General features: G+C 39.6%; 1 protein-coding gene across 16 annotated transcripts in view; it reads left to right on the plus strand.

Annotated features, from left to right (window-relative positions):
• The window catches only part of COA1 (cytochrome c oxidase assembly factor 1), a 113,170-nt gene that overhangs the window by 33,852 nt on the left and 51,989 nt on the right, over window positions 1-27,329 (plus strand). For 10 of the 16 annotated variants that reach the window (XR_012333846.1, XR_012333845.1, XR_012333843.1 and 7 more), the window contains exon 2: window positions 12,437-12,489. The exons of 2 other annotated variants lie outside the window; for them this stretch is intronic. Coding sequence is in view for 1 of the 14 variants with exons in the window: in XM_073809534.1 (XP_073665635.1) it covers window positions 12,437-12,489 (53 nt within the window). In the remaining 13 variants the exon portion in view is untranslated. Of the gene's footprint in view, window positions 1-9,796; window positions 9,816-12,436; window positions 12,490-24,850; window positions 25,396-25,880; window positions 25,999-27,329 lie in introns of those variants that run through there. 4 more of the 16 variants (XR_012333853.1, XR_012333848.1, XR_012333855.1 and 1 more) reach the window with 4 other exon arrangements.

Here is a 27,329-nt window from a genome sequence, read left to right on the forward strand (position 1 = left end):
AAATATGCCACTCGAAGGTCTTTTCAAGGAAAGGAAGCTGAGGTGGAAGAGTGAGTGTGCTGGCAGCCAACCCTCTTCTTGTGGAATTCCAGAATTTTCAGAGAAGCCTTGGCAGCCTTACCATTCATTTCAATTAGAAGAAGCTGGCCATTGTTATTCACGAAGTTTGGAAATAGGAAATTTTAATTATATAAGTTTTCTTAGAATGTAATGTACTTGGTTAAAATTATGAATATTTTAAGATTACAGAAGAGTTTAGAGAATAACTTAACAAATACCCATATAGCTGTCATCTACTTCTGTCAAATTCCAATATTTTCCCAAACTTTACGGGCTTTTCTTTTTTAAGAAATAAAACAAAATAGGTACAGTTGAAGCACCCTGTATAATCCTCCCTGATTCTGTTTTTCTCTCTTTTTCCCTTCCTCCTCACAGGTAACCACTGTCCTGATATATATTATTATATAGAAGTATAGTTACATACAAGATTGGTTCATTTTCTGTGTTTTCAATTACATATATTCAATTATATGTGTGTGTGTATATGTATGTGTGTGTGTGTGTGTGTATATATATATATATATATATACACACACACACACATACATATACACACACACAGAGCATCATATTATAATACCATTCTGCAAGTTGCTTTTCATTCGTTCAGCATATTAACAAGCATGTTGATATTTGTAGGTTGGTCATTAATCATTTAGCTGTTATATAGTACTCTATTATATGTATCTATTATAATTTATACATTTCCTGTTGGTAGGTATTTAGATTTCTGGTTGTTTTGCATTTACAAACAACATGGAAGTGAGTATTCTTGCAGAGATCTTCTTGTGCACTTGTAAGAGAGTTGCTATGGGCCCTAGGGTCTAGGATATATACATAGAAGTGTAATTGCTGGTTTGAAGGGTATATGCATCTTCAGCTTTACTAGATATTGCCAAATTGTTCTTTAAAGTACTTGCATTATACTCCCACCACTGGTGTATAAAAGTTTCTGTTCCATGCTCCAATCATTCTTGGTTTTATCAGACTTAAATTCTTGGCATATGATCGGTAGGTAATGACTTTTCATATTGCTCTAATTTGCACTTTACTAATTATTAATGAGCATAAGTACCATTCATTCACACAACGGATGAACTGAGTACTGCTAAGTCCCGTGTGCTTACATTCTAGTAAATGGAGGCAGAAAATGAATAGACAGGAAAATACACAGTATCTTAGATGGTAATAAGTGCTGTGGAGAGAGAGAAGAGAGCAAGTACCTTGTGGTTCACTGGAGGAAGAACATTCCAGGCAGAGAGGATAACAAATGAGAAGATCCTTGTGTGTGACATGTTCACAGAATCACAAGGAAGCCAGGGCAGCTGAAATAGAGTAAGCAAGGGGGTAGTAGGAGGTGAGGTGAGAGAATGAATAGTGAGCCTCATAGGCCATTATGGAGACTTTGTCTTTTACCTTGAATGTGATTGCCATCTGAAATGTGAGGATTTTGAACAGAGGAGAGACATCATCTCATTTAGGCTTTAAAAGGATCATAGAGTGTTGTGGTGCTGAGAGGAGACTGTAAGAGAGGCTAATGGGAGAAACAAGGAGACTAATTAGGGAGTCGTTATAATTCAAGCAAGATGATGGTGACTTAGTCCAGGGTAGAGATGAAGGTGATGAAAAGTGTTCACAGTCTGGATATATTTGTAAGCAGAGTCAACAAGGTATGCCGATATTTTATATGTGGGATGTGAGAGAAAATGTACGAAAGTTTTTGGCCAGGACAGTGGGAAGGTTAGAGTTGCCATTCATTGAAAGAGATTCCTGGGAGAATCAGGTTTGGGGAGAAGAGAGAATTCAGGAGTTTGATTTTGGGCAAGCAAGTTCTAGATGCCTCCTTAGCATTTAGGTTAAGATGTTGATGAGGAAGGTAGATACATGAGTCTGGAATATGAAGACGTCTGAGCTAGAGGCAAGGATGTCAGCATAGAGGAGGGGTTTAAGCTGTGAGATTGGATGAAGGGATGAATGTGGAGATAGAAAAGAAGTCCGAGAAGATCCCTGGGTCAGCCCAATGTTCAGAGGTCAGAAAGATGACGCTTACCAACAAGAGAGACTGAAAATGAGTGCTCGGTTGGGAGGAGGAGAACCAGAGCAAGTAGTGCCCTAGAAGCCTAGTTTGGAATCTGTTTCAAAGAAGGATTGGTTGGTGATGTCAGATATGCTCTGATAGATCAAGTAAAGTGAGTGCTGAGACTTGACCGTTGGTTTTAACAATATGGAGGTCATTAAAGACTTTCACAGGAGCTTTTACTGTGGAGTAGTGAGGAGATAAAGACTAGGTTGGTGGGGCTTCCCTGGTGGTGCAGTGGTTAAGAATCTGCCTGCCAGTGCAGGGCACACAGGTTCAAACCCTGGTCTGGGGAGATCCCACATGCCATGGAGCAGCTAAGCCCATGTCCCACAACTACTGAGCCTGTGCTCTAGAGCCCGTGAGCCACAACTACTGAGCCCACATGCCACAACTACTGAAGCCCGTGCGCCTAGAGCCTGTGCTCGGGAACGAGAGAAGCCGCTGCAGTGAGAAGCCTATGTGCTGCAACGAAAGAGTAACCCCTGCCCGCTGCAACTAGAGAAAGCCTGTGCACAGCAATGAAGACCCAATGCAGCCAAAAAAAAAAAAAAGAGTAGGTTGGTATACCCTCAGAGAATGGGAAGACAGGATTTGGAGATAGCAAAAATAGACACCTCTTTTGAAGAATTTCTCTCCACAGCAGAGTAGAGAAATGGGACTGTTGCTAGAAGAAGACACGGGATTAAGAAAGTTTTTTCAAAGATAGGGGCTATTATAGCGTGTTTGATGCTGATATGAGTGATACAGTACAGAGGGAGAAATTGATGATGTATGAGAGAGGGGAGAATTGCCGGAATGAGGTTGAGCAGATGAAAGGAGATGGGATCTAGCATACAGTGGAGGGACTGGTTTTAATAGGAGCACATCCATGGTGGCAAAGGGAAGGCAAGAGTACTTTGGCACAAATGTAGGTAAACTGATAGATTCTGACTGCTTTTATTTTCTCAGTGAATTAAGAAGCCTTGGGGGGGAAGGAGGTGTAGAAGTGAGATGAGAGGAAAAGGTGTGATCTAATCATTCAGGACAATAGAGAAATTGTCTATGATTACAAGGCCGCAGCATGGCCCACTTGGAGTCAGTGGTCATTGGTATATAGTGAGGTCAGTCAGCAGAGTTAAACAATTCACCTGTGCAGATAAGGTGGAGGTAGGATTTATCTAGGATTGGGGTTTGCCTGGTGATAATGATAGAGGAAGAGGGGTCAAGATAGTTGAGGGTGTGTTCAAAAGAGTGGGATTGTAATGATGGACCACGGACTCTAGGTTGCGTGAAGGGGACAGTAAAAGGTGGTAGGATCAATGGATTGTAGAACTGGGATTTAAAATACTGGAGTAAAGGAATTTCCCTGGTGGCACAGTGGTTAAGAATCTGCCTGCCAATGCAGGGGACACGGGTTTGATCCCCGGTCCAGGAAGATCCCACATGCTGTGGAGTAACTAAGCCCGTGCGCCACAACTACTGAGCCTGTGTGCCACAACTACTGAAGCCCATGTGCCTAGAGCCCATGCTCCACAACAAGAGAAGCCACTGCAACGAGAAGCCCGCCGCACCGCAACGAAGAGTAGCCCCCGCTCGCCACAGCTAGAGAAACCCCGCGCACAGCAACAAAGACCCAATGCAGCCAAAAATAAATGAATAAATTTGTATTAAAAAAAGTACGGGAGTAAAGATATTTGAGGAGGTGAGCTGAAAAAATGAGGGGGTGGCTGGAGAGTAGGATGCTGGAAATTGAGATTGTGGAGGGGGTCAAGTTATTGGCTACGACAAGTTCTAGGGTATGACTGTGTGAATGAATAGCTGTAGTCAAGTGAAGGACCAGATTCTGAGAGGAGAGGAGGATGTCAGGGATCATCTGTGCGGATAATTAAATCATCATTTTGTTTCTAGGAATTTATCCATTTCTTCTAGGTTGTCACATTTGTTGGCATATAATTGTTCATGGTAGTCTCTTATGATCCTTTGTATTTCTGTGGTATTGATTGTAACGTTTCCCCTTTCATTTTGGACTTTGAGTCCTTTCTTTTTTTTTTCTTGATGAGTCTAGCTAAAGTTTTTTTTTTTTTCTTGATGAGTCTAGCTAAAGGTTTGTCCATTTTATCTTTTCAAAGAACCAGCTCTTAGTTCATTGATCTTTTCCATTGTCTTTTTAGTCTTTATTTCATTTATTTCTGCTCTAATCTTTATTTCTTTCCTTCTATAAACTTTGGGCTTCGTTTGTTCTTTCCTTTCTAGTTCCTTGAGGTGTAATGTAAGGTTCATTTGAGATTTTTCTTGTTTCTTCATGTAGGCATTTAAGTTTCGTTTGTTTTTTGTTTGTTTTTAACATCTTTATTGGAGTATAATTGCTTTACAATGGTGTGTTAGTTTCTGCTGTATAACAAAGTGAATCAGCTCTCCATATACATATATCCCCATATCCCCTACCTCTTGCGTCTCCCTTCCACCCTCCCTATCCCACCCCTGTAGGTGGTCACAGAGCACCAAGCTGATCTCCCTGTGCTATGTGGCTGCTTCCCACTAGCTATCTATTTTACATTTGGTAGTGTATATATGTCCATGCCACTCTCTCAGTTCATCCCAGCTTACCTTTTCCCCTCCCCGTGTCCTCAAGTCCATTCTCTACGTCTGTGTCTTTATTCCTGACCTGCTCCTAGGTTCATCAGAACCAGTTCTTTTTTAGATTCCATATATATGTGTTAGCATACAGTATTTGTTTTTCTCTTTCTGACTTACTTCACTCTGTATGACAGACTCTAGGTCCGTCCACCTCACTGCAAATAACTCAATTTCATTTCTTTTTATATCCCATAAGTTTTGCTATGTTGTTTTTCCATTTTCTTTTGTCTCAAGGTATTTTTTGATTTCTTAAGTTATGCATTTTGATAAGAACAGTGTTGGAGAGAGTATCACAGCCACGAGGTAAAACCATTAGGGAGTGAGGTTGGGGGTGTCGTGTTGATGACCGCAACAGGGGAATTAGGGATGGTGTGGTCTGATAATGTGAGATTGAAAGCTGTGAAAGCTGGAATCTTAGGGAGCAGGTGTGACGGTGGTTTGGAAGTGGCAATGAGAAATAAGAGCATCTCTCTTGCCTCCAGCCTAATGGGGGGAGGAGTGTGAGAATAAAGACAGCTGGACTGAAGAGGGCTGCAGGGAGAGCCAGGTTTCAGTTGGCAGTGGCTTTCAACCCTGGTTGCACATTTAAATCACCAGGGAGGGCTTGTAAACATACCATTTCCTGGGTCCCAGCCCCTGGAGATTCTGACTCAGATAGTCTGAGGTGGAGCTCAGGCTTAGGTAATTTTTTAAAACTCCCAGGTGGTTGTATGTGCAGCCAGGGTTGTGTCCCAAGCAGGAATGTCTGAGAAAAGGTTGAGTAATTGGGGATGATAGAGGTGTTTTTGAGGGCATTAGGGAAAGGATTCTGGAGCTCGAGAGGGGTGGGACTTCTTTTCAGAGTTTATTGGCCTTTTGAGTTTCTGTGAATTGCCTATTCTTACCTATTACTCTCTGTTTCTATTGCTGAATGGTTGATTTTTGTTTTGGTTTGAGCTTGTTATTGAAGTATTTCATGAATACTGATAAAAGTCCGCACCTGCACACATTGTCTAATGAGCACCCAAATCAGGAAACAGAACGTTACTAGCCATCCAGAAGCCACACTTGTTCCCCCACCCATTCTAGTCACTGACCCCTCTGCTAGGGAAGATTTGATTTTTAAAAATCAGATCTTGGGCTTCCCTGGTGGCGCAGTGGTTAAGAATCCTCCTGCCAATGCAGGGGACATGGGTTCGATCCCTGGTCTGGGAAGATCCCACATGCCACGGAGCAACTAAGCCCATGCGCCACAACTACTGAGCCTGTGCTCTAGAGCCCGCGAGCCACTACTGAAGACTGCGTGCCTAGAGCCCATGCTCTGCAACAAGAGAAACCACGACAATGGGAAGCCCGCGCGCTGCAATGAAGAGTAGCCCCCGCTCGCCGCAACTAGAGAAAGCCCGTGCGCAGCAACGAAGACCCAATGCAGCCAAAAATAAATAAATTAAAAAAAAATCAGATCTTACGCTGCCTGCCTTGAACAACAAGATTTCATATCAAAGTGTACTCACCTTAGGTTATGTGGTGAACCAAAATGATACATGATACATAGAAGATGGCTTGAAAATCCAAGATAACACTTCATATAAAAACTGGCCTCCTGGCAGTGTATTGTAGTTGGAGACCCATAAGAGACCAAGGTCTTTTCTGCCTTCTCTCTCATCAGCTCTATCCCCCCTGTCTGACTGGAAATGAGCTCTTTTGGCAAGTGGAAACGTGCTCTAGGTGACGAGGGCCTCACCCAGTTATCCAGGGCAGTTCGGGTCTTCCGTACCTGCCTGACTGTGGTTCTGAGTCTGGGGTTAGGGCTTGCAAAACAGCCCGTAGTCAAGCCCTAAGTCAGGCTTGAGTCAGGCAAGAGCTCTGAGGAATGGCCACCGTGGTTTTGCTTAACTGTGGCGTATGTCTCATGGATGTAAATTGCCAGGTTCTGCTTTTTGGAAGCTGTTGATTTCCAGTACTTTGACCACTGCTGTTAAAAAAAAAATTATAAAAGCTGGAGTTTTGATCTGTAGAATGAGCCACACAGTGAACTTAATTTTTCATTTCTTGACGGAAAGCCGGGAAGCAGAAGCTGGTAGGGCATTATGATGAAGCCTTTTATTACTATCAGGAGCAGGAAATGCCAGTTTCTTTTATTTTAGCTATACCTTTAGCATCTGTTGAAAAATAAAGATTGAAAATAACATCATAAATATTAAAGACCACTGGGAAAAAATGGTAAGGACAAAAATACTGCTTGCTTGCTTTCAACTCTAGTCACCTTGTACCACATTCTCTAAAATTCTTTGAAGTTTAGAGGAGTACAATATCAGAATATTGTTATAATTAATGTACCAATAACTTACTAATATTAAATTTCTTGCGTGAAATATTTTCATTCTCCTGGGAGTTTCCTTATACTGTACTGTTACAATAGTGACAAAGCTCAGGTGCTCTGTGACATTGTATGACAGTAAGTAAAGACAGCTTAGGATGTTGAATGGCCATATAGAAAGTCTTCCCACCTTTGTCCTAGGAAAGCCTTTGACCTTAAAACAGGGTAATCTGAGTAGAAAGATCAGTGGTTGCCAGGGGTTGGCAGGGAGGGAGGGATGAATGGGCAAAATCAAGAGGACTTTGAGGGCAGTGACACTGTTTTCTATGATACTGTAATGGTGGATACATGTTGTTAATACGTTTGTCAAAACCTATAGAATGTTAACGCCAAGAGTGAACCCTGATGCAAACTATGGACTTTGGATGATGACGATGTGTCACTGTAGGTTTATTGGTTGTAATCAGTGTCCCACTCTGGTTCAGGATGTTGATAGTGGGGAAGGCTGTGTGTATGGGGGCAGGGGATACGTGGGAGCTCTCTGTACTTCCTGCCCAACTTTCCTGTGAACCTAAAACTGCTCTAGAAGTAAAGTTTACTATTAAACAAAAAATTATTTTACAGGCTCTTTTGATGGCATGTTGCAATATTTAACAAAACTTTCTAATGTAAAATTATTCCCTTATCCATCATAGGGCGTTCATTTGACAGTGTACGCCTGCTTCTTAATATTTGCCCTCAGTAAATGTGAAAAATAGCTGTTATCCTCTCAAATACTAGAACCTTGTTATTTTGCAGGTGAGCAAACCTAGGCCTTTAGAAAATATGGGGACTGGGGCTTAGGTTTCCAAATGTTTAATTCATTGTCACCAGAACCACAACTTTCCTCCCATGATCACTCTGTAAATACTGTAGCCCTGATTCCAGCTATGATGTCCTTAGACTGCTGGCTCCACATAGCTTTCTTTTACACATTCACCATTTAGAACAGGCAGTCATGTACAAACCCTGTAGCTCTCTCCTCACTGTATAAATTACCCAGATAGATTTATTTCTGAATTCCCAAAGCCTACCTTACTAATATTTATGTAAGTGTTAATTGAGGCCAAAAAGTGGATATCTGGATTATTATTTTAGAGGAGATATTCCTTTACTTTTAGGTTGCCTGTAATTCTTTATACTTTTCTGTATTCCTCTGGTACATCTGTGTAGGATTTTAATGATTATAATCAGTTCTTTCTGGCAAAAAGCCTAGGTATTGTTTCTGGACATTAAGTTATATTGAATACCTGAGAATTGCTACAATCAGTAAGTATTCACATATCATGGGGCAATATTCTTGTGTAATAAGGATAAACTACATAGGATATTTCAATACTTTATCTTTTTAAAATTAGTATTCTGAAATCATGTAGACTGGGCATTTGATTATTTCTTTTTGTTTTTAAGATTGTGTTCTAGGTGTTTATTAATATGTTAGTTACCAGTTTCATAACTTATAATTTGTCCTGAATGACACTTCCTGCTTCCTAGGAACTGGTTCCTCCACTGTTCCCAATCCTTCCTCCCCAGCACCAAAGATTGGTTAACCTAACATTTTCTTTCTTTTCCTAATGGTATAATATTATCATTTTATATAATTATTAGAATCATCAAAATATGTCATCTGTTGGCTTTTTAAATTTACATGGATTAGTCAAAAATTTAAGAACTGATGCTATAGAGAGTCAGATTTTCCCACATACTTAGTGTTTACAAGGTATCATTTATTTAACTTCAAAATAAAAAAGTCTGCTATTCTCCATTCCCATGGGAAGATGAAATGCTAAGCCCTGGTTTTAAATTTAAGGAGAGTAAACTTCTGGTCTCTTTATTTCCTTTCTCCCCTATTACATTACATCATAGCACTTTGACTTGGAAGAGACTTTAGAAGATAATTTAAATCAACTTTTTCATTTTGCAGAAGAGAAAAGTAGGACACAGCAGTTAAGTGACTTGCCTAAGTAAGATCTTGCAGTTAGTACCACATCTTGGACTCAAACCCTGACCCTCTCCTAACCCCCCCCCCCCGTTTTGTGTCTTTGTGCTTCTTAGTGGCACTAAGTTTCCCAGCCGCTCTATGCTGAGCCAGTCCAACCTGCAGTACTGTTGATGCTTTCTTGGCAGCCTTGTCCACGCCTCTTCCTGAAGATCTACAGAATCACAGACTTGGAATCACAATGGCTACCTGTATTTCCCCGAATCTGTGCTGTTTCCCCTCTTTAAACAGCATTGCTTTATTCATGGAAATCAGTAGAGACGTCCCTATGGAAAGCTGCTGGCAGCGCTGTGGTAGGCAGAGTAATGTGGTCGCCATCCCCCCACCCCTGCCAGTATGTTCACATTCAGACCTTGGAACCTCTGAATATGGTAGGTTACATGGTAAAGGGGAGTTAAGATTGCTATTCACCTGACCTTAAAATATGGAGATTATCCTGGATTAATTTGGTGATCCCACTGTAATCATGGGTCCCTAAAAGTGGAAGAGGGAATTGGAAGAGAGAACCAGAGATGGCAGTGTGAGAAGGTCTAGGCCTGCTGTTGCTAGCTTTGAAGTTGGAGGGAGGGGCCACAGTCAAGGAAGGAGGACGACCTCTACAAGATGGAAAAGGCAAAGAAACAAATTCTTCCATATAGCCCCCCCAAAGGATGTATCCTACTGACAACTTGATCTTAGCCCAGTGAGATCCGCGTTAGACTTCTGATTAACAGAACTGTAAGGTAATAAATTTGTTTTATTTTAGGCCACTAAGTTTGTGGTAATTTGTTACAATAGCCATAGAAAATGAATGCAAGCATTTATACCGCTCCTCAGAAAAAGTCACCCACTTGGCTTTCCCGCTTCCCTCATCACCTGATTATTTCATTCGCTGCCTTGATTTCCCTTATGAATCCTGGCTCCATGTTTGTCACCTAGATCCTTGGGTAAAATAGCCCACTGTAAGACTGTCTGCTCTCTCAGCTCTGACTATCCTTCAGACACACCTCCTCAGTATTTGCTCATTGGCTTTAAAAACCACAATCCATGTTAAGAGGCTATGTAAAATTTTGAAACTATTCTGTTGTTGTCTGCTACTTTCCAGGAATTCAAGCTCAGGCTGATCCAGTAGTGCTAACCGCCCTGCCCTAACTCTTAAGAAATTTTTTTTTGTCACTTTGTAATGCTTATCAGGGAAATTACCTGTATGGCAAAAAATGCAGTTGCTCATAGCTTCCTATTTATGAAAGAGACCGAGTGAAATGTATATCTTGCTTCTACCTCACAGAGGAGGAAAATGCTGGGCCATTGCCTGGTTACCTATTTTATTGGGCTGACTTGCTCAGCAGGCTGACGTGCATGTTTGATAGCCCTACTTGCCAGGATGTAGCCGACATGTCTGTTAGCGCCTGCAAATGATGTAATCCTTGACTGGGTACAGCACCAAGTTTTTCCGCATCGCACAATGACTCTTGTAGAGTTAATTGGTATTGGGGGCTTGATTTTGCAGAAGCCTCAGGGGGTCAGTGTGATATGAATTAGGACAACTGACGCCCCCAGCCTTTCCAAATTAATGTTATTCTCCATGTGGCTGGGAGGCTTGAATTCACCCAAAGTGTCTGTGTTCTCAGCACATTCTATGTTAGGGCTGCCAGGAAGGCAGAATCCGTAATTCTGACTTTCTGCATTTGTTCACTCCCTGGCAGCGAAATTTTTTATTGACGCAAAATTTCTTGACCCACTGTGAAGTGAGGACCTTTCTGGGCCCTCCTTCCTGCACTATCCAGTAATTTCCCAGGTATAGGGAAGAGGCTATTTTATATTTTTGTAGACCTTAGGAACATTAGTGTCATTGACCAACTAATTCTTGCAGATGGTATATCATTGAGTCTTGCTTTTTTTCTTTTATCCATTATGATAATCTCAGCCTTTTAAGCATAGTGTTTAGACAGTTTACATTTATTTTCAATATGATCAAGTTTAAATCTGCCGTCTTGCTCTCTGTTTTCTATGTGTCTCATCCTTGTTCCTCTTTCTTCATGTTTTTCTACTTTCTTTTGGATTAATAGAGTATTTTTTTGTGATTCCATTTTATCTCCATTATTGGCTGATAGCTATACCTTTTGTTTTATTATTTTTAGTAGTTACTCTAGGGTTTATATATCTAACTTTATTAATTTACCTTTAAGTAATATATATACCATTTCACACAAGAATCTTACAACAATATACTTCCATTCTGCACTCTCATCTTGTGCTATTTTTATCATATATTTTATTTCTGCATGTTATAAACCCACATACTTTATTATTATCAAGTTTACTTTAAACAGCCAATTTTTTCCAGCCTTATAATTGACAAAACTGTCGTATTTAAAGTGTACAACATGATGATTTGATATTTGTATAGATTGTGAAAGTATTTCCACAATCAAGTTGACACAACCATTACCTCACTTTTTGTGTGTGTGTGTGTGACAACCCTTAAGATCGACTCTTTTAGCAAATTTCAGTTATATAATACCAGAATATAGTCACCGTACTGTACATTGTGCTGTGTTTGCTGTAGTCATGCTGTACATAGATCCTCAGGATTTATTAATCTAACAGCTAAACATTTGTACCCTTTGACCAACCTCTCCCCATTTCCCCATCCCACCCCAGCCCCTGGCAACCACCCTTCTACTCGGTTTCTGTGCGTTCAACTTCCTTTTAAGATTCTCCTTATTGGTGGGATCAGGCAGTATATTTGTTTCTCTGTCTGGCTTATCTCACTTAGCATAATGTCCTCCAGGTTTGTCCACGTTGTTGCAAATGCTAGGATTTCCTTGTTTTTTTATGGCTCAATAACATTCCATTGTATTTACATCTCTTTAAACACAGTTTTATTTGCATACCGAGCTTTGAACACATCCCTTCACTGGAAGTGTGGGGCAGGGGGGGTACGCATGGGGAGCCTGCCACTGGGTGGGAGTATGTGTGAGTGAGGCGCACAGATGGGAAAGTGCAGGGGAGGTATCCCCAGCAACTCAGGGGTGGGCTTCCTGATGCTGTCCTTGAAATGGTTAATAGGATCCATGTCCCTTTGACCCATTCCCGGCTCTGGCAGCTGTTCTCTCAGCCCCTCCCTGACCGCCGTTGTTCAGCTCACCTCAGTGCCCTGGATGGGGCAGGAAAGAAGTGGGCCCCTTTGGCAGCACCTTGTACAGCTGGGAGAGCTGGGCACGCACTCACATGCTCTCACTTTCCCTGGTGGGAGAAATTGTTGGCGAGAGGCACTGAGCCGCACCACCTTGGGGAGGGGGCAATATGTTCCTTTTACCTTCCTCACTGCATCTAATCTCTGCTGTTTTTGCTCCCGTAGCGTGCTGCAACTTCTCTGCTGGACTCTGCAGTTGCACAAAAGCACTCTTCTCGGTAGGTGATCGTCTTAATCATTGGTCTTTGGGGAAAAGACAGTAGAAAGCTCCTATTCTGCCATCTTGCTGATGTCACTTCAATTAACCTTTAAAAAGATTAAAAATGAGACAAAAATGTCCTCAACAATTAGCCATGTATTTACATTGTAGGCCTCTACTTTTGTAGTTCCAAATTTCCATTTGATATTTTCCTTCTGCCGGAAGAACTTTAATATTTCTAGTGAGATAAGTCAGAGAAAGACAAATACTGTATGATATCACTTATACGAAGAATCTAGAAAAGCCAAACTCATAAAAAACAGTGAAATGGTGGTTACCAGAGGATGGAAGGTAGGGGTGATAGGACAGATGTTGTTTAAGGGGACAAACTTGCACCAAGTAGTAAATAAGTCCTATAGAATTAATGTGCAGTACAGAGAATATAGATAATATTGTATTATAATCATCAAACTTGCTAAGAGACAACTTAATTATTCCAACCACTAAAAAGAAATGATAATTATGTAATGTGATGGAGGTACTGATTATTGCTACAAAGGCAGTCGTATTCCAAATATGAATATTAAATCAACATGTTGTACACCTTAAATTTACACAATGTTATATGTCAAATATATTTCAATTAGAAAAATTTCTCATAGTGCAAGTCTGCTTTCAGTGAATTCTGTCAGCTTTTATTTGTCTGCAAAAGTATTTATTTTGCCTTCATTTGTGGAAAATATTTGTGTTGAGTATAGAATTCTGTTGGTAATTTTTTGATTCTGCCCACGGAGAAGTGTTTTTTGAGGTACAGATGATTTCCTGCTCTGTGAAGACCCTCATCTCTAACCACTGAACCCCAGCAAGATTCTCCACAATCACACAGACACCAGATTGCAGTCAGTCTCTCTGTCTTTCCCTAGGGACCTTAATACGTTTGCGTGGAAGAGCAGAGTTCCTCCTTTGCCAGGGTGGCTTGTATGAGCCTGAAGGAGAAGTGATGGTGCCTCCCACTCACATGTGTCTTCCCACGCTTTTCTTTAGTTTCTGTGACCAAATGGATAGCTGATTTCCACCTGGCTCAGGGAGATCAGTTAGGATGTTATAGTTCAGGCAGAGATGATGATAAGGTGAAATACAACCATGCTGATAGGGTTGACTTAGCTAAATACCGGTGGTGAGCTGAGAGGACTGGATGTGGGGAGTAAGAAAGAAGAATCCTGGAGACTGTGACCGTGCTCATTCTGGCAAACACTTCCTTCTTTCTTTGTATAACAGAACCCTGATTTTCAGTTGGATATATTGTTGCCCAATGAAAAGATTGCATTTTCAAGTCTTTTTGTAGCTAGATGTGACTATCACTAAATTCAGCCTAGTGAGATGAAAATGGAAGTGCTGTGTGGAACTTCTAGAAAGTGTTATTGAAAGGACTGAGCCCTCCTTCCCCTCTTTCCTACTGGCTGTTACGGGCATGCGATAGCAGGCACTCAAGCAGCCGTCTTGCACCTTGAAGGGTAGGGCACATGCTGAGAACGGCACGTCATCAAGAGGGAAAGGGCCCGGCGCTGTGAACTAGAATACACTGGCCTGACTACATCTGGGCGTCTTTTTTTGTCAGAATACAATTACTTTTTGTCTTGTGTAAGCTGATGGCTTTGTCTGATTGTTTGTTTTTGCTCACGTTGTATGTGGTTGAACTTAATCCTGACTAATGAAAGCAGGGTGACAGAAGAGGCCCAGGTTTCGATCCTGGATGACTGAACAAGGAGTGATGCATTTGGTAAAGAACAAACAGGTTAGGGGCTTCTGAAGGTAGACAGTCCTATAAAACAATTAGGCACTAACATGAATAAATCTCTGTGATTAAATTATTTTTTAAAACATGAAAACAGTCAAGCTGTGTTCGAATCTTTTTTTTCTTTTGCTTTTTTAGACATGAACATTGATCTCATAAGTTAATCATGTTAGGAATTTGATGACTCAGTCTTACATCATATTGGAGTTCTGAAGTATTAAGGCTCCTTCTGCCTCATTTTCCTGTTAATGGAGGTGCAGGTCTTAATCACATTCTTGAATTAGAAAGAGACTTTCAGGTATCCTCAAAAGATTAATTGAAATAAAACATGGAAGAATGCACGATCTGTTGGAACTATTTATGAAGTGCTATTTTTCTCTTTGGATTAGGTCTTTACCCTCAGTCACTAACTGTTAAAGAACCTTTATCACATGTTTGACATTTCATGTCAAAACTGTTGTTGAGCACACCTAGGGAAAATTAAATTCAATTTACATTTTTGGCTTTTATCACAAAACTTTAAAATGACAGTAATTTGGGAGTGTAGATTTCACTTTGCTTTTTTATCCTTCAAGCTGTTCACAGAATTTTTAGGATGCAAGTATAGTTTTAATCTATTTTCTCCCTCTGACTTTCTCCCTCAGGACAAAGATGATGGATTTGTGGTAGTAGTTTTAAGCTTGAAGCCATCAGGGAAGCATTTAAAATGTCTTTAGGCAAGCTTATCTTCCCTGTCTTCTTGTCTGGTAGGTAGTGTTGAAAGCTAAGTGTCTCTTTGCCTTTCTAAAAGTATGTCTCCTCTATGTGCTGGCAAACAAGTTGGAATTTAAATGACCTGTGGAATCCTTCAAGGCAATGACTGTATGTGGGAAAAGGAAACTTTCAGGCAGATTCTGAGCTAGAACTGATGTAATGCATCCCAGAGAAGCAGTGGTTGGAACTCAGGTAGCTTTGAGCAGGTAACATAATAGCAGAGGATACTTACCAGAAACAAGCAGGTATAAAAGAAGAAAAGAAATGGAAACAGTGAGACCATTGATAACAAAATACAGTAGGGAGTAGGGTTTAGGGCCTCTCTGGAAATCTTGAGAGGCCAAAGGCTCTAAAAGCCGAGACTGCTTCATTTTCTTTTGATCTAACAGTCACTACAAAATAATAACAATGTTCAGGTCAGTATCAACATTGATACTCACCTATATTATATCAGATTTTTTTGTATACCTGTTTTATAGCATAGGGCAGTGTCATACAAAAGGCCGCCTTCTCCCAAAGTGTGCATTTCACTGAAAACAAAGGCAGGCATACTTGGAACTGAATTGACAGCTTTGTGGCTGTAAAGATAAATATAGCATTTTTCAGGTAGTGAATTCATGAATAATCAATGAACCAGCAAAGGACAAAAGTGACATATGGCGGCCTGGTGTGGATTAAGTGTGATTGTCACATTCCCCTCCCCACCTTTTGCCCTTCTCTAATTTATTGAAAGAAACAAAGCCAGCCTCATGTAGCCAGAACACAGTACCTCTGGAAAAATCCATGTAGACAAAGTGTTAACAGGGGAGTTTATTCATTAAATGTCTCCTCTGCTGTTTGGTTGTTTTAATAGTCCAGCTCAAGTTGTCTGTGTCAATTGAAATTTTATTCAAAATGAAAATTTGACTTGACTTCCTTAAAGTTAAACTGGTAAAGCAGTTTTGTTTTATTTTTAAATTACTGCTACACCAGGATTTCCAAATAAGTAACACTTAACCAGTTATGCTAATTTTGCCAAAATGTTTCTCTGTAAATAAACCACGAGTGCGTTGTAGCTGACTGTGTTTTCATGCCTTCACCTAGGGTGTGAACCAAAAGAGAGGGAAGGCATTCTTGGTTTTTCCCTTGTATCAACCAACACTTTATTGAAGACAATGATTTTATTATTTTTAACAAAAAACCCCCCACCAGATTTAATGAAATTCCTTGGTAACACCAAGGTTTTTCAGACTAGTATTCTGAGGGACTGTTAATGGGGAGGTATTTGTTCACAGCCCAAATAATAACTGTACCACCTTAAAACATCATTCTTCCTCTGCGGCTAATGAAGGGTGGGTTTTTAGTCCAGTGAGTCAGTTTGTACCTTTTGTTTGCCTGGCTTTGTGCCAGGGATCTGATCCTGACAGATTTAACGTTGGAGAGTCTCTAAATAGCCTGATTCTCCAGTCTCTCAATTGTGCTTTAGTTTATCCAAAACCCTTGAAGTTGGCAGTGGAATCAGTGGTTAGCTTTGATTATATCACATGTATATGAAATAAAGTGATATAAAAAATTACTTGTTTTGAATGGCTCCTCCAACTCCTCTACTCCCTAAAAAAGGTTCTGGAAGCTTGCTCTTAGACTTACAGATTCCCATCTGAATTTGAACTATTTGTTGATGTATTTGTAAATAATGTGGATCTTGTGGCAGTATTAAATGCGACCTCAGAAATCAAGGTCTGATTTGGGTTAAGTCTGTAATATTTGACATCAGATGACCAGATGATGGTGCACAGACCACCATGAGAGGAGGATATCCATGGGACATCGCTTGCCATCTTTCAGAAACACTTAAATTGATTTTTATGATGGAATTGGCCACCCCTGGGAACTATCATGGTGGAGAGATTAGAAGAGACTCTTCTGTTTTCTTGGTGGTGTAGAGAATCCTCTGTTTTCACTGATGGCTTCCAGAGGGGGGGATGAGCGTGAAGGGAATATAGCCTAAAGAAGCCTCTTCAGAACTCACCCTCCCCTTGGTCCCTTTGCCCGTTCCAGGTTCCAAAACTTTTGGACTAGGTCAAGAGCTTGTTGTTAAAGCACTATATAGAGTGCCACTTCTTGAGCTCGCAGTTGCGTATGGTAGTTAAGAACATGCACTGTGGGGGCTTCCCTGGTGGCGCAGTGGTTGAGAGTCCACCTGCCGGTGCAGGGGATGCGGGTTCGTGCCGCGGTCCGGGAGGATCCCGTGTGCCGCGGAGCGGCTGGGCCCGTGGGCCATGGCCGCTGAGCCTGTGCGTCCGGAGCCTGTGCCCCGCGGCGGGAGAGGCCACAACACTGAGAGGCCCGCGTACCGCAAAAAAAAAAAAAAAAAAAAGAACATGCTCTGTGAATCTCTGCAATACAATGGTGGTATGTTGTATTTCCCAAAGATGGCTGAACTTCCAGCCCCCTGCTCTTTGTAGGCCGTGACCTTGACACTCCTCTGTTGAGAGGAGGGGTCTCTATCCCCTCCTCTTGAATCTGCGCAGGCTTGTGATTTGCCTGTGACTAATGGAACGTGGCATAAGTGCTGAACGACGTCTGAGGCTAGGTTGGAAAAGGCATTTAGCCGCCACCTTGCTTTCAGGGGCGCTCGCGCTTGGATCTCTGTGCTGCCACGCAAGGTGTCCTGCTATGCTGAAGCCTCCATGCTGTGAAGAAAGCCCAGGACACAAGAGAGGCCATACGTAGGTGCTCTAGTCGACAGCTCCAGCTGAGATTCTAGATGACAGTAGCATCCACAGTCATACACGCAAGCGAAAATTTCCCCAGATGACTCCCACCCCCAGCCATTGAGACATCCCTAGTTGTTGAGTCTTCTTAGTTGTAGCCTCTACCTTTGTGCCCTGTCCGAATTCTTGACCTCCAGATTTCATGTATGATAAAATCGTTTTTCAAGCCACTACGTTTGGTGTAATTTGTGATGTAGCAGTAGTAACTGGAATGAAAAACTGGGCAAATTATTTGACTTTTGTGTCCCTTTCGTTTCTATCTTTAAACTGCTGATGGTAATAATAGCATTCCTTCAGAGAAATGAGTTAATTATGTAAAGCATTTAGTAAAGTACTTGGCACACAGTAAGGGTTCATTAAATGTTAGCTATTCATTAAGGGAAATCCATTAGACGCTAAGTGTTTGGGGGGGGCATTGTCAAATAAGAAGTAGTGAGCTCAGCTTGACTTTATTAATGAAATGTTCACTGTGATATGTAAAAAGGAAAAAGAATGAAGTTTTTCCCGAATTTGAGTTTTTTTTCCACGTTTGAGGGGATGAGGTTCTGGTAATTGTTCTCAAGACTATCAGCAGGGATGGTCAGGACGTGTCCTCAAAATAAGCCTAGCTTTCCTTACTTACCTATTTAGAGCTATCATCTGTGAATTAGATTAAGTGCTATTTATACCATTGCCTTTGAGCACCTTCTGGAATAACAGATTCTGTGTGTTTACTGGGTAGAGTGATTAGAGTAGAACTTTAAAAAATCATCCTAAAATGACTATTTTCAGACTTTTAAGTGATATGGAGAAGAAATCAGTGTCTACATCACCACGTATAAAATCATTGTCATAGGTCTTTAAGAATGTATACGGTCATGATAAGTCTTGATCTTCATCTTCCTGTTGTGAAAGAATTCTAGTTATTTCACTCTTTCTGTATTAGTTAATACCTGTCACCATATTTTGGTCGACTGTATGTTCAAACACAGAGATTAAAATATCAGTCTTTTTGTTTTAGAAAATGTACTTCTTTAAAAATGTTGACTTTAGGCTAGCTATGTGTGATGTGCTTTCTTCCAGCTCCCGTTAAGCTACGCACATAGTCCCATAACAGCACCAAAGAGTTAAGTAGCAATCAACTGTTTCTTAGCTTTAGAGGCATTTCCACTAACTACTTACTGCATTGAGGTTGGAGTAGACTGAGAAAGCCTTAGTGGTGTGTTTATGCTTTGACTTCTAACACAGGAGAATAAAATGAGATGAGGAGGAGAAGTTAGAAAGAGGCTTTGATCTATTCCCATTGTTCACTCATACTTCCAAGATGAAGGTTACCATGAATGACTGTTGGAAGCCTGTTTCCTTCATGTTCTGTATTTCATGACATATTACAAGCCAGTTAACTTGACTAGAGATTCCTCTATCTCCCCCCACTCTCAACTCCTCCGGACTACCTTCAGCACCATTCTTTGTGTATCCATTCATAGACTAACATTTCCAATATGTAGTATGGAAGAGAATGAAAGGAAACTTAGGATATTGCTTTCCAGGGATGCGATGCAGCTGTAGAAGTGGTGTTAAGAGGAAACCTGCGAGTTGTGCTCTTAGGGTTTCAGATTAGCATTTATTTTTTCTGTTAAAAGACAAACTGCAGCATGTTCCTGATGTTATAGTAACAAAATTCTCCTCATAATATGAGAGAATCATAGAAGATCCTAGATCAGTCCAGCATAGTTGTACTGTCTGCCGAGTATTATAAATGGAGCCATGGCCTGTGTGCATCAGCCTGTACACACAAAACCTGACCAAATTCAAGATGTGAGCAAAATTTCACCATCCAATGGATAGTGACGGGAATCAAGGGTGATCTGTATACTCTGCCATTTAAAAATTGTACATTTTCTTTTTTCAAAGATAATAATCTTTATGGAAATTATGAAAGAAATCTGTAGCATAAAAGAAGGGAACCATTACCCAAAGATGATGAGGGAAGGCTTAAGAATCATTCTGTATGATTTATTATGGTATACAGAAGATATTTGTGGAAATGTAAGATTTTATTCTTAGCAAGAGAGCAAAAAAATGACCTCTATGAAATCAAAACAAAAAGTCATAAGAAAAAATCAGAATGAGATTTTAAGAGGAGCTGAAATGATTTTAAGAGGAGCTAAAAATAAACAAAAAACCTGAAAATGCAATAGCGGGATAAAAATCTGCAATGGCAATTGTAAAGAGCAGAGCTAATCCTGTGGAAAGTGGAATCCTATATTGAGTATTTGAGATTGTCCAGAATAAGGAGAAAATGATGACAGGGAAGTGAAGTGACGAGGGTAAAGACGACAGGTATTGAGGACAGAGAGAGGAGAATAAGGTATTTCTAAGGGAGAGATCAGAATAAATGTAACAAAAGAGAAAAATAAAAGTAGAAGAAAACTTTCTTGAGGTAACAAGGTTCTGAATCTGCAGGTCCAAAGTGTAGGCTTCATTGTGTTCTGGGTAAAAGTAATGAAAATAAATCCCCACCTGTCTGAATTCTGGTAACACTTACAATTTTTAAAGAAAAGAATTCATAGATTAAAAAATAAATAGGTTACTCTAATGGTACAGTGGTCAGTCTTACTTCACTGCAGATTTCTTTTTATTTATCCTGTAATGGATTCATTGGGCTTCTTAAAGCTATGATTTGGTGATTTCATTAGTTCTGGAAAAATCTTAGCCATTTTCTCACCTGCCATTCTCTTGTTCTTCAATTTCTTCAGTTTCTTTTGAAACTCCAATTAAATATATATTGGACTTTCTCATGTATTCTTCACATTTCTTACCCTCTGTCATGCATTCATCATCTTTTTGTCTCTCTCTGTCCTGAATTCTGTATGGTTGCTTCCAGTGATGTGCTGTTAAACTGGTTCTCCAGGGGGAAAAAAAGCCCTGATTTGTAGCAGTTGTTGATTTCCATAGTGTAAATATTCACAAGGGCAGTTTCAGGCAACCAGCATGACTTCACTGAGGCAGAGTTAGAAGGAGCTGCACATAACTGGCTTTCACAGGCTGGTTCAGGCCAGCTCTAGCATACCTCTAGGATTTTCTCCTGTCTTCCCATTTACTAAATATCTTTTAAGTTGCATCTAATCTGCTTTTAAACCTCTCTATTCAGTTCTTAATTGGGGTTATTTTATTTTTAATTCTTGACTTTCTATTTTTTTTTCTATTTTCAAACTGTGTCACTGTGTATAGTTTTCACTTCTCTGCTAAAAACTCCAACTTGTCTTTTGTTTATCCTATCACAGAAAACACAATTATTTTTTTGTCTGCATCTGATATTTCCAATTTCTCAAGTTATCTCCTGACCACTTTTTCCTGTCTGTTGTTTCTGCTTATTCTTATTCCTGTTTAATTTCCTGTGTATTCCATTATCCTCGACTGGGCCCTCGATACTACATTTGAAAAATTATTTAAGACTATTTTTAGGCCCACAGCGTAGGTACTTAGAAAATTTGCATTTGCTTCTGACAGACACTTTGGGAGTATTCTAATCCAGGATGGGTTATAAACCAAGTTTAAAGTTTGAGAAAAGCAGTTTGATCCTAGGTTATAATCTGCTTCAGATTTCAGATTCTTATTTAAGGATGTAGCCCTTTGGGATTCCAGCTTATTGTGGGGAGGGTCTTAGGTGAGATGGCCCTCAGTTTTATTTCTGTATCTGTCCCCCTGAGAATCAATCAAAACAAAGGTTCTAATTTTCCAAGATCAGCAAGGACCCTTTAGAGGAAATGTGGCTTCAGAATTTGTTTTCCATGCTGACTTTTCATTCCCATGTCACTTTTTAAAAAATTGTGGTAAAATATATGTAACATAAAATTTACCATTTTAACTATTTTTAAGTGTGTAGTTCAGTGGCATTAAGTATATTCACATTGTTGTGCAAACAGCACCACTATCCATCTCCAGAACTTTTTCATCATCCCAAACTGAAACCGTACCCATTAAACAATGTCCTCCTTACCCCATTCACCCCAGCCCTTGGTAACTGCTGTTCTACATTGTGTGAATTTGACTATTCTAGGTACCTCATATTAGTAGAATCATGTAATAATTGTCTTTTTGTGTCTGGCTTATTTCACTTAGCATAATGTCTCCAAGGTTCATGTTATAACATGTATCCGAATTTCACTCCTTTTTAAGGCTGAATAATATTCCTGTGTGTGTGTGTGTGTGTGTGTGTGTGTGTGTGTACACACACCACATTTTGATTAGCAGTTCATCCATTGATTGGAAACTTTAGTTGTTTCCACTTTTGGCTGTTGTTTATTATGCTGCTCTGAACATGGGTGTACAAATATCTGAGTCCTTGCTTTCATTTCTTTTGGGTATATACCCAGGAGTGGAATTGCTGGATCATATAGTAGTTCTATTTTTAATTTTTTGAGGAATCAATAATACTATATTCCACAGCAGCTGCCCCATTTTACATTTCCACCAGCAATCACAAGGGTTCCAGTTTCTCCACATCTTTTTTTTTTTTATAACCATTTTAATGGGTGTGAAGTGGTATCTCATTGTGATTTTGATTTGCATTTCCCCAGTGATTAGTGATGTTGAGCATCCTTTCATGTGCTTATTGACTGGTTGTATATCTTCTCTGGAGAAATGTCTATTCAAGTCCTTAGCCCATTTTTGAATTTGCCCAGTTTTTGTTTAGTATTAGGAGTTATTTGTTTTCAGATATGAATTCCTTATCAGATATATGATTTGTAAATATTTTCTCCAATGCCTGTTTTTTTTTTTTTTTTTTTGCGGTACACGGTCCTCTCACTGTTGTGGCCTCCCTCGCTGCGGAGCACAGGCTCCGGACGCGCAGGCTCAGCGGCCACGGCTCACAGGCCCAGCTGCTACGCGACACGTGGGATCCTCCCGGACCGGGGCACGAACCCGTGTCCCCTGCATTGGCAGGCGGACTCTCAGCCACTGCGCCACTAGGGAAGCCCCCGTAGGTTACCTTTTTATTCTGTTGATAGTGTCCTTTTATGCACAAAAGTTTAAAATTTTGATGTAGTCCAATTTATCTTTTTTTTTTTCTTTTGTTGCCTGTGTTTTTAGTGGCATATCCAAGAAATCATTGCCAAATTCAGTGTCATGGAGCTTTCTCCCTATGCTTTTGAAGAGTTTTATAGTGTTAGTTCTTGCATGTAGGTCTTTGATCCATTGTGAGTTAGTTCTTGTATATGGTGTAAGGTAAATGTCCACCTTCATTTTTTTTTCTTTGCATGTAAATATTTAGTTTTCCCAGCACCATTTGTTGAAATCCCCTCTTAGTTTTGACTTGATAAATTCTTACTGTCTTCTTATTTTTCAGTGCTTTCGAAAGATGTTTTTCAGTGCCTTTGAAAGATGTTTTTTACGTACTTTTACAGATTATTGTTTCCAACAGGATGTATAAAACATATTTCACCATTGTATTGGAAATAGGAAAATTCATTAATGTTTTAAATCAATTTGAATGAGAATACAAGTGATACCCTAAACCCTATAAAACATGTGGAGGGATATAGCCCCCTATCCTTAGCTTTTAAATACTGTTTGGTTGCAATTTTGCACTTTTCATGGGAAAAAGGTACAGCTTATCAGCATATGTATTTTTTAATAACCAAATAATTCATTAGTCTAAATCTCATCTTCTTAGGTTATAAAACTTACTTAGAATTGAATTACTAGTGAGAGAAACAAAGATGTAATTTTCTGCCAAGAATATGGGAATCATGAAAGCATTCCCATCTCCTTTTAGTGGTTATACGTGTTCCCCCCAATCACGAGTAAGGATTAGAGCCTATATTTTAATATGTCACCTATTTAATCATGTTTAATTGGGTGGATGGAGGGGCAGCCTCCCTATTTAAAAATTTTTAGTAACATAGTAAATGTTAATCATACCTCTTCAGATGATACACTGCTAATATTTCATTTTATTTCTTTTAGAAATTTCTTCTTTGTTCATGAATAGGCAAGTACAGGATTTCCAAAAGGGAAAGCTAGAAGCAGTCAGTATTCATAGGTAGTAATTTTCAGAGATCTGTTGAGGGGCTCTTAATATTAAAGGAATCAGCAAAGCAGTGCATTAATGATTTTAGTTGGATGTTTATTAACATTTGGCTTTGTTTAAATTCATTATAGGATTCTTTGATAAGATTTGTCATGTAAATCTTCTTGAACTATGTACCAATAGCACTTTTTTCTCAAAGTATAACCTGACTTTCTCTGTAATTATTTTACTTTTACAATTGAATTAGGATGGATTTACACTTAATCTTACAGTAGTTTTCTACTTGCCTCCTTGAGCAGGGGAGAAAGAGATGGTGTTACAATATAGTGAATGTACTTACTTATTCTGTAGCCTGGCAGGGTATTTGTGCTTGTGGATGTCATGTACTATGTGTGTTGGGGAAGAAATAAAACATGAAGGGCTATTCTCGTATAGAGGGTATCTATGAAAAATGCAGAGTGTAGTATTGGTTGAAAAATAAACTTGGCTAATGACCTTTAACTTTTAAAATTACCTTCAACCAAGACATTTTATCAGTTTATCAACAGTTTTGACATACCTAACACTTGTGCCATGGTTCAGCTATGCAGAGAGCACAGTCTGGGCTGGAATGAGAGTGGTCATGGGAAGTCTGCCCTTACAAGTCCTGAAGATAAGCCCTGATACTGAGTTGGGCATATTTATTCCCTCAGTGACTAGCTCAATAAAACCTATTCATTAAGGAATCTTGTCGTTGACTCAGGTCCACTTGTCACAAATCATACTCTCCAATTTTAGGATTACATCAGGCTGAAATCATGGACAAAGCATGTTGCTAGGTTCATTCTTTCATAACACAAGGAGTGGCTTATTATCAAATTGCCCACAGCAATTTGATCGTCAGCAGTTTTACATGTTGAGGGTGATTACTCCAACACTTCCTTAAAGCTATTGAGATTTATAAAGGCCTTTAACTTTTGGAACAAGAAAGAAATAGTCTTTGATGTATATTAAATGCTTCCCACTTGCCACACATTGTATTATATTGAATCCAACACAAGTAACATACCATTTCTCCTTGCAGGTAAACAGAGTCTTCTTAGGAACGTACAATACATAAAAGAGAAGAAAAGTTCACTCTGAGCTGAATTTTTTTTTTTTTTTTTTTTTTTTTTTGCGGTACTCGGGCCTCTCACTGCTGTGGCCTCTCCCGTTGCGGAGCACAGGCTCTGGACGCGCAGGCTCAGCGGCCATGGCTCACGGGCCCAGCCGCTCCGCGGCTTGTGGGATCCTCCCGGACTGGGGCACGAACCCGTGTCCCCTGCATCGGCAAGCGGACTCAACCACTGCGCCACCAGGGAAGTCCCTGAGCTGAATTTTAAGAATAGTTTTGATTTTTATCAGAGACCATCTTAGTCATTGAAAATTTCTAATCTATAAAACAGAAGTGTTTGGGTGGGGGAAGATGAAGACATTTAGAAATTCTATTTAAGAAGCCATTATTGATCCTCTTTTTTATTTCAGAAACTCTGACGGTCAGTCAGTCACGAAGATCTGATTATACCCCCAAGATACTCAAAGTATAGGAGGATAAGGGCAACTCAAAGCTATTAACACATTGCTTTTATGGTATAATCTTCATTATTCTTCATAACAGTACTGTTTGGGCTTTACAGCTGGGGTAACAAAGGCCCAGAGAGATTAAACGAAGAATGGAGTGTGTATTTAGCCCCACTCCTGTGTTTCGGCAGTGTCTTCGTGAGATGCCAACTGAGTGAGAATTGGATAAGCTGTGTAGAGTAGCACAAGAGCCTGTGTGGGACCTTTAAAATATATCCTGTATTGATCTTAGAGTCACATTGCTAGGATAAAATGGCGAAGCAAAACCATTTAGTAATTTGATAAGACTGAAGACATTAGATATTTACTTTTCTTTATTATCCAACAGATTATTTGTTAAGTGCATAATACGTGTCACACATTGTATTCATTGACTGTTCTGTTTGGTTCTGCTGTCACTCTTAGTACTTTAAACATGTTTAATGCAGATTTATAAGTACAGTTAAGCACGAAGATCCAGAAAAAAGTAATTTACTCTGCCTCTCATCTTTCAGAAGGAGTCATTGGGAACATTTTGGTTTATTTCCTTGTTATTTTTTATCCATAAAAAATAAGTCCTGTTTTATTGAGACCATGCAGCATATACATGATGGAATTCTATTATACTTTTATGTAAGTATTTTCCCCTCACAATAAAAATAGTTAATATTTCTGATTTACTGTATTTTTGGCACAGAGCTAATATATAATTATTTTATATTTTAAAAATGTTTTCTATATTTAAAAAATATGTACTATTCAATACATGCAAAAGAATCTATGTGTCACATATGTAAGTTACGGGTTTTTGTGAACTGATCACCCAGTGTAAGAACACATGAGAACCAACACTATTGAAGAATGGCAAAATACGCCACTTTGGCATAAGGATTATTGTGGGCTAAAGGCACTTGAAAAAAGGTGCAAGAAGGGTGCTCTGACTACCCCGCCCCTGCCCTGCCCCCGCCCCATTCTTCCTGAAAGCAGCAGATAAAACTGGCAAGTGTAAGATGCTCTGCCTACCATACCAGGAGGAAGCACTCTTATCACTAGAGCCGGGAGTTGAGACTAAGTATTCTGTGCAAACAAACCTTGTAAAAATAACTCCTGTCTGTCTCTGGTCTTTTCCACAGTTTCCTCTCCTTGTTCACCTAATATATAAGCACTTAGGTTTTGCCAGTTCTTTGGGTCTTCATTTTCTTGTGGACGCTTACATGTACATGAAAAAATAAAATGTGTATGCTTTTCTCCTTTTAATCTGTCTGAAGTCAGTTTAATTCTCAGGCCCAGCTGGAGACCCTAATAGGGTAGAGGTCAAGTTTTACAAAACTCCACTACCATTCTACCCTCTAACCTCCCCATCAGAAATACTACTATCTTCAATTTTGTTTATCATTTCTTTGCCTTTTTAAAACGTTTTAAAAATCACAAATTTATGTATCCCTAAGCAATATATAGTATAGTTTTGCTTATTTTTGAGGTTTTACAAAAAAGTTATCATGTGTTCTTGGTTTTTTTTGTTTGTTTCTACATGTTGTCGCCTTTAATGGTAGGTCATTCATTTTTATTATTGTCTAATATTCCTTTCTGCTAATACATCATCATATGTTTATTTATTTGCCTTTCTGTGAGCATCCGAATTGTTTCCAGATTTTTGCTATTTTGAGCAGTGCTGCTGTTACTGGGTTTTAGGATACGTGAATGCTGAATTTTACATGATATCCAAAATTGTGATTCAAAGTGGTTGTACCAGTTTACATTCCATCAGCAGTATATGAGTGTTGCCAATGATCTCCATCCTTGCTAACACTTTCCATTTTCCTGCTTCTTAATTTTTGCCATTCTGATGGATATACAGTGCTAGTCTATGGTCTTAGTTTACATTTCCCTGAAAACTAATGAGACTAAATACTTTTTCATGTTTACTGCCATAAGTCTTCTGTGAAATGTCTGTTTATATTTCT

This window comes from Tursiops truncatus, chromosome 9 (assembly GCF_011762595.2).
Source record: "Tursiops truncatus isolate mTurTru1 chromosome 9, mTurTru1.mat.Y, whole genome shotgun sequence".
In the NCBI taxonomy this organism is placed as follows: domain Eukaryota; kingdom Metazoa; phylum Chordata; class Mammalia; order Artiodactyla; family Delphinidae; genus Tursiops; species Tursiops truncatus.